Source organism: Lynx canadensis, chromosome D3 (assembly GCF_007474595.2).
Source record: "Lynx canadensis isolate LIC74 chromosome D3, mLynCan4.pri.v2, whole genome shotgun sequence".
Lineage (NCBI taxonomy): Eukaryota > Metazoa > Chordata > Mammalia > Carnivora > Felidae > Lynx > Lynx canadensis.
In genome coordinates, this window is record NC_044314.2 from 76237718 (window position 1) to 76248752 (window position 11035).

Consider the following 11035-nt stretch of genomic DNA (forward strand, 5'->3'; position numbering starts at 1 on the left):
TTTCATGTGTTTTATTTTTGCAGCGTGGACTTGGGTTGGCAGCAGGGCATGGTGGAAAGAGTGAGGCTTTTGAGTCAACTCCTGGCAGTCTGCTTGCTCACTAGCTGAGGGACCTTGGCCAGCTTACATAGTGTCTCTTTATTTCCTCATTTTGGGAGGAGCAGTGGTTAATTTTCTCTCTCTCTCTCTCTCTCTCTCTCTCTCTCTCTCTCTCTCTCTCTCCCCTCTCTCTCTCTCTCCTCTCTCTCTCTCTCTCTCTCCTCTCTCTCTCTCCTCTCTCTCTCTCTCTCTCTCTCACACACACACACACACACACACACACACACCTGGCAATCAGGATGAATGGCATGGCGGCATGGGTTGGATTCCGCGTATAAGCCCCCACTCCGCCTTTCTTTCTCGCTCTTTGAATATAATGTGCCTCTTGCTCTTTGCCTCCCAGGAGAAGGAGAAAGCACACGAAGGAGCAAGACCCATGAGAGCCATCTTTCTGGCTGACGGGAATGTCTTCACCACTGGTTTCAGCCGCATGAGTGAGCGGCAGCTGGCTCTCTGGAATCCGGTATGCCCCTTCCCAGCCTTCCCACTGGCTTATTACACTGAGCTTTCTCTTTCTGAGCAGGTCTTTGGAGGGGGGTAAGTAGATTATAGGATTCTTAGTGTAGTTTTCTGAACTCTTGTCTGTCTTAAATTGGATGTGACATGCTCATCCTCACTAGAGACTTATTGCTAAATGTATTACTAAAATGCATCCCTGACACTCCAAAGTAGTCTATGTTGGCTGTATTTTTTACAAAGAATGCACGAAGAAACGGTGTTTTGGACTTGGGAACCAAGTTCTGAGCTTTATTTTATAAAGAGTATGACCGAATGTTGAAATCAGAACAGTCATGCTTAGGAAAACATTAATAGCATAAGTGAAAAATAAACTGTATATATGGTACAATCTCAGTGCGCATGCGTGTGTGTGTGTGTGTGTGTGTGTGTGTGTGTGTGTGTGTGTAAGGAAGCAGACCAAAATGGCAATTGTTTCTGCCACCCACTGGATTGTGGGATTGTGGGATTGTGGAATATGGGATGATTATTACAGTGTTTCTGTAACTTTAACTAAAGAGCACATATTTATGTTAAGAAAAAAAATGTTAAAACATTTTTCATGTTTATTTTTGAGAGAAAGTGTGAGTGGGGGAGGGGCAGAGAGAGAGAGAGACAGACAGACAGACAGACAGAATCCGAAGCAGGCCTCCAAGCTCTGAGCTGTCAGCACAGAGCCCGATGCGGGGCTTGAACCCACAGACCACGAGATCATGACCTGAGCCGAAGTTGGACGCTCAACCTACTGAACCACCCATGTGCCCCAGAAAAATTTCTTTTAAAACAGAAAATAGTCACAAAAGAGAACTGTCTCCTCTTTGTCATGGAATCACAGATGTGTGCGTTGATTAGGTTGTCAAATGGGCACAATTTTCAGTGGGTTGGATACCATTTAGTATCCCTTTGGTATTTACATGTATGAATATTATATATGTGCATCGTTCAGACTTGCGTTATTCTAGGAAATGGCTCACTTAATAAAATAATGATTCATCTTGTAAAAATATGGGTGAATATACAAGTATATAGATAGATACAGATATTTGTATTTTCTTCCCAGAAAAATATGCAGGAACCAATCGCTCTTCATGAAATGGACACTAGCAATGGGGTGTTGCTGCCCTTCTATGACCCCGACACCAGTATCATTTACTTATGTGGAAAGGTAAACAGTCATTTTAATGTTTTATATTCAGTTTAATCTTGTAAGAGGAGAAGTTTATCCTTCAGAGATTTAGTTGCCGGGCAATGCATTGTATCATATTAATAGTCTAATTTAGATGATTTGTGTATGTGTCTTAAACTAAAATAAGGACGGATGTGTGTTTTGGTGTGTTTTAGGTCTTGAGCCTAGACCCTTTGAGCCTGTCATTTGTGTGGTGATAGCACACCATGTTTAGGACTCCTGAGTACGCATCCCTGAGGACAGCAGGGATGGGGCTCGGGTGTTGGGGTGAACACTGGCAGGAATGTCTTCCCTTGGGCACTCTAGTGAGAGAAAGAGGACACCCCGGTGTCTCTTCACCTCTGGTGCTGTGTGGTTGAGGATTTTAGATCCTCTCTAATGGTATCAGGAACAAGTAGCCAGTTGGCCGCATCTGATGCTGAAATCCACTGGGTAGCCCTGGAGTGGCATTAGGTGTTTATTACCACGTGCCATGGACCTGTAAAGAGAATAGCGCTTTTTGGATAGGAGCTTTTAAAGGCCTCAGAGACTGTCCAGGGGGTTCTTGTTCCTGGAGTTCAGCATTAGGGCCCTGGGCTTGAAAGTATGTGGCCTGACTAAAGTGTCAGGAGGTGACAGTTCTTATAGGAAGACCCCACACTGAAATCAAAAAGCGTACCTCCTGCCTTATCTCCACCTAACTACAGTGTTTGCTAGCTTTATTATTATTATTATTTTTTATTTTTATTTTTAGTGGGCAGTAACCTTAATGTTCCTTAGTCTTTTGTAGATTCAATTTTTCTTAGACTTTCTGTAGCTGAAATAAATGAATTAATAAAATTGAAGCTGTTGCTGTATTTCCCCCAAACCTGTGTAGATAGCCCCTTGCTGAGTAAAGCCAGACATGTTTCGGTTCTCATAGTTGACTGAGCTCTGCTTCACGTTGTCCTACCATCAGCTGCTTCGAACCCGGGATCTTGTCTGTTTCCTTGAGAGTCATTTGCAGATGTTCACAGCTGCCATAGACTGCATCAAAACCAGTAACGGGAGCGATTACCCAGATGTTAGCAACACTAGGTGGAAAGTTATTTTCGGTACACAGGAAACAGTCTGTGTTTAGCTTGTTTACCATCACTTTAGATATTTACGTTATCGAAACAAGTGGAAATCATGAGAACTGAGACACTTGGAAGGGCACGATCGCATATACACACACATTTCCCCTCCAGCAGGCAGCATTGCCTTTGCCGCTCAAGGTGGCATAACTGTGGGACAGCTAGTTCTGCTTAGAGACACTCGCTTATGCTTCCGACCTCCAAAACTATCTGACCTAAGAAAAATTATCCTAGAATTTGATACATTGCAACAAGACAGCGCTGTCTTCTGAAGTTAAGGAATACTCATGTTTTAGTGAGTTTCTTCATTATGAATGAAGAATTATTATGAATTGTGAATTAATTATTAATTAAGGATGATTAAAAACTCTTTGTTCTTAATACTTCATTCTTCTACAAATCTTACTTTTTATTATTGCTTGATTGTCCGGGGTTGGCGCCCTCAGGTCTGCAAAGGACACCGTTCTGTGCCAGTCTTTGCCCTCTCCGTGGTCCTCCTAGACTTTGTCTGTCTTTTGAAGTTGAATTGCGATGCAGTTGCTGGGCCGGAGGCGTTAACGTTTTTGCCCTGACTCTTGACTTGGCGTCCGGGCTCAGTGGAGAGACTCCAGTAGGAGGCGGAGGAGACCATTTAAAAGACATGCTAGCATTTGATGAGTGAGGGCTTTGCCAGGAAGGGCAACCATCAGATCCTCTCCCTCTGGAGAGGAAGCGAAGGTTGGCCACTGAGGCCAAGTCCCAGTCAGTGCTGGGTTGACAGGGGAGAGAGACACCACCTCATCCAGCTGCTTCAGGTAACGTTCAATGCGAAGTTTTCTCTGATTTCTTGTAGGGTGACAGCAGTATCCGCTATTTTGAGATCACAGATGAATCCCCGTATGTCCACTACCTCAACACATTCAGCAGCAAGGAGCCTCAGAGAGGGATGGGCTACATGCCCAAGAGGGGACTTGACGTTAACAAATGTGAGATCGCCAGGTAAAGAGCCGGTACCGGAAGATACGCAGGTTGTTTGTGCCCCGCGTGTTACACCAGAGCGATACAGCTGCCGGTAATGCCCTAGGGCCGCAGTCTTGTCTCCCCTCCGTTGCACTGCGGAATTGGTTTCTCATTTCCTGTCCACACTGAGGAACACAGAGTTTTAGAGCAGGAAAGAACTTGCAAAATCGTGTCATGGAACCGTGCTTCAGACTGTGTGGCCCGAAGCACCAGTGACATGGCTCAGCCAAGGCGCACTGCACACGTACTGACCTAGCAAAGCCTCCATCTCTCGTCTTCAGGCCGAGGCTGTGGCCAGTGTCCGCTGGGAGGCAAGCGGGGGCGAGCCTGCCCCTGAGATGGACCGAATAGATGGTTTTCCTGCCCGCCGTGGGGACAAACATGTTCCAAACTGGATCGTGGACCTCACGGACCCTAGATTAGAGAAGGCAGAGACCAGTAGCTGGGTGTTGGGTTAGCTTGATTTAGGAAATGCAACTATGTTATAGAATTCCTGCCTGTCTGTACTACTAGGGATTTTTTAAAAATTTTATATTGCATAATGCCAGTGGTCTTCCCAAAGGGTAGGCTTTTTTCTCCTCCTAGTCAACAGGAGATACTCTGTGAGACTCACGAATGACTGGCCATTTAAAAACTTTTTTCTTGGGGCGCCTGGGTGGCGCAGCCGGTTGGGCGTCTGACTTCAGCCGGGTCACGATCTCGCGGTCCGGGAGTTCGAGCCCCGCGTCAGGCTCTGGGCTGATGGCTCAGAGCCTGGAGCCTGTTTCCGATTCTGTGTCTCCCTCTCTCTCTGCCCCTCCCCCGTTCATGCTCTGTCTCTCTCTGTCCCAAAAATAAATAAACGTTGAAAAAAAAAATTTAAAAACTTTTTTCTTAAGCTTTATTTATTTATTTTGGATAGAGAGGGGTAGGGGGAGATAGAAAGCCAACGCACGGGAGCAGGGGAGGGGCAGAGAGAGAGGGAGACAGAGAATCCCCAGCAGGCTCCGTACTGTCAGCACAGAACCTGATGCGGGGCTCAAACCCACAAACCGTGAGATCATGCCCCGAGCCGAAACCGAGTCGGGCGCTCAACCGACTGAGCCACCCGGGTGCCCCATGAATAACTGGCCGTTTTGAGCAACAGGATGACTAGCGCCACGCTATTGGGCCGGTGACCGTACCGCACATTTGTACAACACTACATTTCTGTGGACATCTGCCTACCTCTGTTGTTTTGGTCATACAGTTAAATAACGAGCACATCTTTTAAGTTAATTACTATAAGTTTCATTTTTAAATATACTTAATTCTCTATAGCTGGAGTAGTGAAAGAAAGATAATTCAAAATTATAGCTTAAACCAAACTCATCAAAATGTGGTTCAAAATAGATTGAATCCAAACTTGAGAGTGCTTCTGGTACTTGGGAAAGCATTTATTTTACTGTCATCTAAAAGTCAAAAACCTGTAAGCATAATCATTCAGGATACCTCCTACTTATTAAATGTTTACTGAGCATTTATTAATACATTGAGTACTTGAGCTGGACGTCAAACCCAGGCCAGTTTGGTTGGTTTTTGTTTTTGTTTTTGTTTTTGTTTTTGTTTTTGTTTTTGTTTTTGTTTTTTACCACTCTGCTGACTGCAGAGGTTTTGTGCTTTATGTTCCTGGTCTTTCCACATTTTGGATAATTTCAAATTTTTCTTGAGTGTCAAATATGATGCGGTTTGCATAGATGCCAAAATTGTAATCCTAGGATTATCTTCTTTTCCTTTTATTCATCTTTGAGAGACAGAGAGAGACAGAACATGAGTGGGGGAGGGATAGAGACAGGGAGACACAGAATCCGAAGCAGGCTCCAGGCTCCAAGCTGTCAGCACAGAGCCTGACACGGGGCTTGAACTTACGAACTGCGAGATCATGACCTGAGCCAAAGTCATACGCTCAACCAGCTGAGCCACCCAGGCGCCTATCTTCTTTTCCTTTTTAAAAATCCTATTTATGCCAACAAATGTTCAGCCACTTCTAGTTGGCAGAAGACCTGACATCCAAATCGTGGATGCTAATCTCATGTCAGGTGTTTGTCCTCTCCTGTCTGTTGACCTGGTCACTGTTCCAGAAGTGAATCGTCGGCGGTGGTGGCGTTTCCACCACGGCTGCTCAGCCCTGAAGATGGGGGTTTGACTGGCCCAGCAGCATAGACCTCAACTCCTGGTTCCTGTTTCTAGTCCACCATTTCCTAGCATAGCTCCTCTTGGCTTCTGTTTTCTCATCTGGAAAATGGGAACACAGATTGTACCTGCTCCCCGGGGTGGATCAGCCGCGGTGATAGGCGGAGCATGTCGTATCCCATGCAGGAGAGTAACTGCTATGAAGCCTGTGACTTGGCCTCTTATTTCACTTAATACAACTTTGCCTTTATTTCCCCCTTGAAGATTCTTCAAACTTCATGAGAGAAAGTGTGAGCCCATTATCATGACTGTTCCAAGGAAAGTAAGTGCCCAGTTTCTTAGGCAAATTGTGTTTCAAAGACTTTCACACGTCAGGCCTTTCTTCTTCTTTAACTGAGGGTTTTCCCAAACTGTCTCTTGTAGTCGGACCTTTTCCAGGATGACCTGTATCCTGACACAGCAGGGCCCGAAGCGGCGCTGGAGGCAGAGGAGTGGTTTGAGGGGAAGAATGCAGATCCAGTCCTCATCTCCTTAAAGCATGGATACATTCCTGGCAAAAACCGGGATCTCAAAGTGGTCAAGAAGAACATTCTGGATAGCAAGCCCACTGCAAATAAGAAGTGTGACCTGATCAACATCCCCAAGAAAACCCCGGACACAGCCAGTGTGGTAAGGACCCCCTGAGGTTGAGGGGTGCGGTGCACTTGGCTGGCTCAGGGCTCTCTTTCAGTGAATGAAAACATGACTATTTCTAAGAACCTCCTTGGCCACATAACATTTTTGAGTTTGGCTCCATGAGCTGTTTTTGGGGTTTTTGTTTTCGTTTTTTTGTAATGACCACCAGAGAAGTCAGTCTACGACCATTTTTAAGAGAGTGCACAGGAGCTGCTTGGGTGTTTTCTTAAGTGTGTCTCCCCAGACCGTTCACGTCCATCTTTGATTGGGGTGGAAATGAAGCAAGAGAGCGTGGGGCCACAGATACCGAGAAGAGGGGGTCCTGGGAGGGGGAGAGAGTGGTGCGAGGGTCCAGATGTTGCTGAGTGTTCCAGAGACACAGGCGTGTGGCGACGAGTGCAGCTTAGCGAAGATGATCTTGGGCCTCTTGGCAAGAACCATCTGAGTGGAGCGGTGGGAGCCAAAGCCTGACACTGGGGGCCCGCACGGCCACTGGGGATGCTGCTGCTAGGAGAGCAGGGTCTAGCCAGGGAGGAGGCGGCAAGGGGACTTGGCGGGCGTGGAACGGGATCCCAGGGGCCAGAGGGAGGTCGGTGAACTGTCAGTGAGAAGGTAAGTGGGACGAAGAGGCCAAGCGCCCGGAGGAGCTGGCACTTTGGCCATAATTAGGGAAGCCACGTCGGATGCCGTGGACTGCAGGGTTTCCGACAGGATCCATTCCACGTGGGAGAGGCTGAGGCCTCTTTAGAAGAGTTAGCAAGCAGGGCAAGGGCTTTAGCTCCTAAGAAGGGCCCTCCCCAGGTGATGGCAGGGGCTCGGCAGCCTCCAGAAGGTCACGTAGACATTACTCCTGATGGTATTGCACCGGGTGGCCAGGCTGTGGCACAGCCGTGAAGGGACCGGTCCCTTCCCACAGTTTCTGTCTTGAGACTGAGTCCGGGTAAGTGCACGGGCATGAGGAGCAGCGCTGCAGGACTGTGGCTCTGCTGTGGGGCGGCAGGTGGGCTGACCAGCAGCCGGGACTCTCCTATGGCCCAACTTGGTGGCGGTGCCTGGCCACATCCAAAGTGGAAAATGAGACTGCGCAACCTATACATTCTCAACCGTGGTGAACTTCGTTGAGTGCATTTTAGTCAAACTCTTACCCTCTCCCCCCTTTTTGGTTTTCTTAGCAAAATGAAGCCAAGCTGGATGAGATTTTAAAAGAGATCAAATCTATAAAAGATACAATCTGCAATCAAGACGAGCGCATTTCCAAGTTAGAACAGCAGATGGCGAAGATCGCCGCCTGAAGGTCCACCCCCCACCCCCAAAATGGGAGCAGGAACTCTTCGTGGTAGCCGGTTGTGGGCGTGGTCCCAGGGAGGGCGGAAGGGAGGCACTGCCATTTGGGGACCTTCCGTGTCAGCGGCCCGTGTCAACCAGCCATGGGCCGCATTCCAGTCAGAACTCAATTCGTCTCCCAAATTTGCAGAAACAAAATGTGATTTAAAAGCTGAGCTTTTTATCAGAAAGCTTTTTTGATGTTTTAAGTGTTACGTGACTTGTCGAACTTTTAAAAGACAAAAGTGCTACTTTTAAAATCCCAGATATTCTGAATTTTAGAAAACCGACCAATTCTGATTCAGTGTTGTGCCCAAGTACCTTTTTTCTTTTTTTTTTTATAAACAGGGACCAATGCCACATTGCTTTTTATATTTCTTTTTTTTTTTTTTTTAACGTTGCCAAAACCAAAAGTAGCTCCCCCGCCCGCCGCCCTTGTATTTTGCTACTTTGCAGTATTTGTGTGTGGTTTTTTTTTTTTTCCTCCTTAATTTGAAAGGGACAGCACTGTGTATGTTTATAAACTAAATGAAGATAAGATATTATTTTGTATACACGTTCATCCGAGAACAATCAGAGCAGTAGCCTCATGGTGCTGGCTCGTTTGCAGCACAAAACCCGGTCATCCTCATGACTGTACAGAAGGAAGACTTGAAAAATCACGTGGGTTCACGTCACCACCCCTCTCCTTTCACGGAGTCTTCTGATCAAAAAAGCTCCTATTGTATCGTCTCTTTTCTTTCCTTTCTCTTTTCTAGAAACTGGGTGGTTGTACCAGAATGGAATTTCACTTCTTGGTTATCCTGTGCTTCAGATGATTATAATCTAACCTAAACTAGCGTGTGTTTCCGCAGTTTTGTTATACACGTAGAATCTATTGCATTGATCACTTTAAACGTCATAGTTCAGGTTTCGGTCAATACTTGACAAGGGTGCCCGGGACAGGAGGCCACAGAAGCCACTGTGGAGTGTTCCTTCTTGCCCATTTCAGCAGCCTGTCTTGCTCCTGAGTGCAGTAGGGGACTGTAGGCCGAGTGAACCTGCAGGGGGGAGTGTGCCCCCACGGGACCCTCTGCTCTCCCAGCACATCGCATGCCGACCCTGTGCTGTGCTGGAGGCGGAAATGGCTCTCTCTGCACCCCAGAGCCCCTGCCCTCCCCTCTGTGTCACAGACGCAGCCATCTCTCTCAGGGCTCCCCCAGACAGTCCTTCTGTTTTTCCTGCCTCGGCCCTCTCCACAGTCAGCTGAGATGAAGGCCAGAGGGTGCTATTGACTATTGAGACTGAGAACAGTCTAGAATGAAGCAAGACCAGGAGCACGGGCCTCTGCTGTAGCTTTAATGTGTACGAACTTGTCCCTTTGCACCCTCCACACAAACCAGCCTGCTCTGCCCCTCCAGCTCACACAGAGGCTGTGTCAAAGCACAGAGGTTCCCCCGGATTCAGGGGCCAGCGACTGAGCTCTGAATACCTGTTCCATTCCTAGGTTAGCTAGAACTTCTCCATTTCCATGTTCTCATTTTGCATGCTTGAGGAACAAGATTTAAAGAATCTCTGGGAAAGACTGAGTGTCTGTGGTCGAACATGAAACGTGGAGTGCCATTGGGACCGCCCGGGGGCTCTTGCGCATGCTCCCGCCGGTGTGGGGACGAACTGGCTGGGAGCATCTGTAACAGGGAGCCGGGATGGAGGCGGAGTGTGGCGACACTGGGTTGGAACGCGCAGTCGAGCTGGGGCTAACGTCTGCGTAGGAAAGGTACCGTGTTTTTACCCAGAATTGGGATCACTGTCTCCACAGTTTCAGGGCATCTGAATGTTTGGTGTGGTTTTGTGTGTGTATGTGTGTGTGTTTAATATTGGAGTGAATAATGAGATGTAAAGAAAACAATAATTACAGTGACTTCTAGTCAAACCTGTACATGTTTCTTTATCGACGTAATCTGCTGAGGACCTTCATTTTTTAAATTGAGAAGTGTTGTAAGGTTCTGACAAATTAAGTAAACAAAATTGTTGATAGTGGTGGAACACCATAGGGAACGTGGTTCAAAGAGAAGACAGAGGGCAAGGAGAAATTACCCTGATTTTAGTGATTTTAGCTTATGACTTATTTAATGAACGAATGCCCAGCCAGGCTCAGAGTCGGCGCCTGAAGCTTTGTGGATTATTTTTCCTGTTTTGTCTTTTTTTTTTTTCCTTCTTCTTTTCAAAGCCGTGCTATCCCAGAGGAAAACCAGTGAATTGCTCCTAGATCGGCTCTTATAGAGCGGCCATAGTATTCTGTCAAAACACTTGCTTCCATTTTCAAAGATAAAAAAGTCATTGATTACAAAACGGTGTCCGTGTTTATTTCGCACCTTCGGCTGTCTTTGGGGCAGCGCACAGCTCCTCTGACTCCGTGGAACTGGCCGGGCGACCGTCTCCTCTCTGAGGGTGAGTACAGGGGAAGTGTGGGTGAGCCACTCAGCCCCGGTAAAGCGGGGACGTCGAGTGGGGTAGAGCGGAGAGCGTGCTGCCTGCCAGACCCCCACGGGCCTGCGTGTTTGAATCCTGCCTCCGGCCTTTACCAGAGGGGGGATCTGGGGCACACCTCCTAATCTCAAGGCATCCCTTTTCCTGCTTTGAAGGAGGGACGTAGGCTTCCGCGTGGTTTGGAAGGGAGCTACCTGGGCCCGGCCACACGAAGAGCCCTCGCCGAGTGGCTGCTGCTTTCTCTTGTTTCCCTGGCGGCGCTTTTGGAAGCGTGCTCTTCGGTGGAGTACGGTCCTCTCGGCTTAGCTGTGACTTTTATTCCAGTGGGAGGTTTTCAGGGTCCTTTGAATCTCGTGGCCTTTGGCAGCTTCCCTTTTTACACCAGGATATCGTCTCAGGACATTTCAGTGATCTTAGCAAAGAGTTTCCCACCGTTTGGGTTTTCCAGAGGTTTGTAAACATGATGAATAATTGGCGTGAAGATACCCCCCCGCCCCCAATACATTCTCCTAAAGTTGCTGCAGTCGGTGAGAACAGCAGCCAG

At 47.5% G+C, this 11035-nt stretch overlaps 1 protein-coding gene across 2 annotated transcripts in view; it reads left to right on the forward strand.

Annotated features, from left to right (window-relative positions):
* Nucleotides 1-10353, forward strand: part of CORO1C (coronin 1C) — a 76603-nt gene extending 66250 nt beyond the window's left edge. For both annotated transcript variants that reach the window (XM_030292537.2, XM_030292536.2), the window contains 6 exons: nt 443-562; nt 1655-1759; nt 3707-3852; nt 6289-6346; nt 6448-6693; nt 7872-10353. In XM_030292537.2, coding sequence (XP_030148397.1) covers nt 443-562; nt 1655-1759; nt 3707-3852; nt 6289-6346; nt 6448-6693; nt 7872-7991 — 795 coding nt within the window. In that variant the 3' untranslated portion in view covers nt 7992-10353. The remainder of the gene's footprint in view (nt 1-442; nt 563-1654; nt 1760-3706; nt 3853-6288; nt 6347-6447; nt 6694-7871) is intronic.
* The last annotated feature ends 682 nt before the right edge of the window (nt 10354-11035 follow it).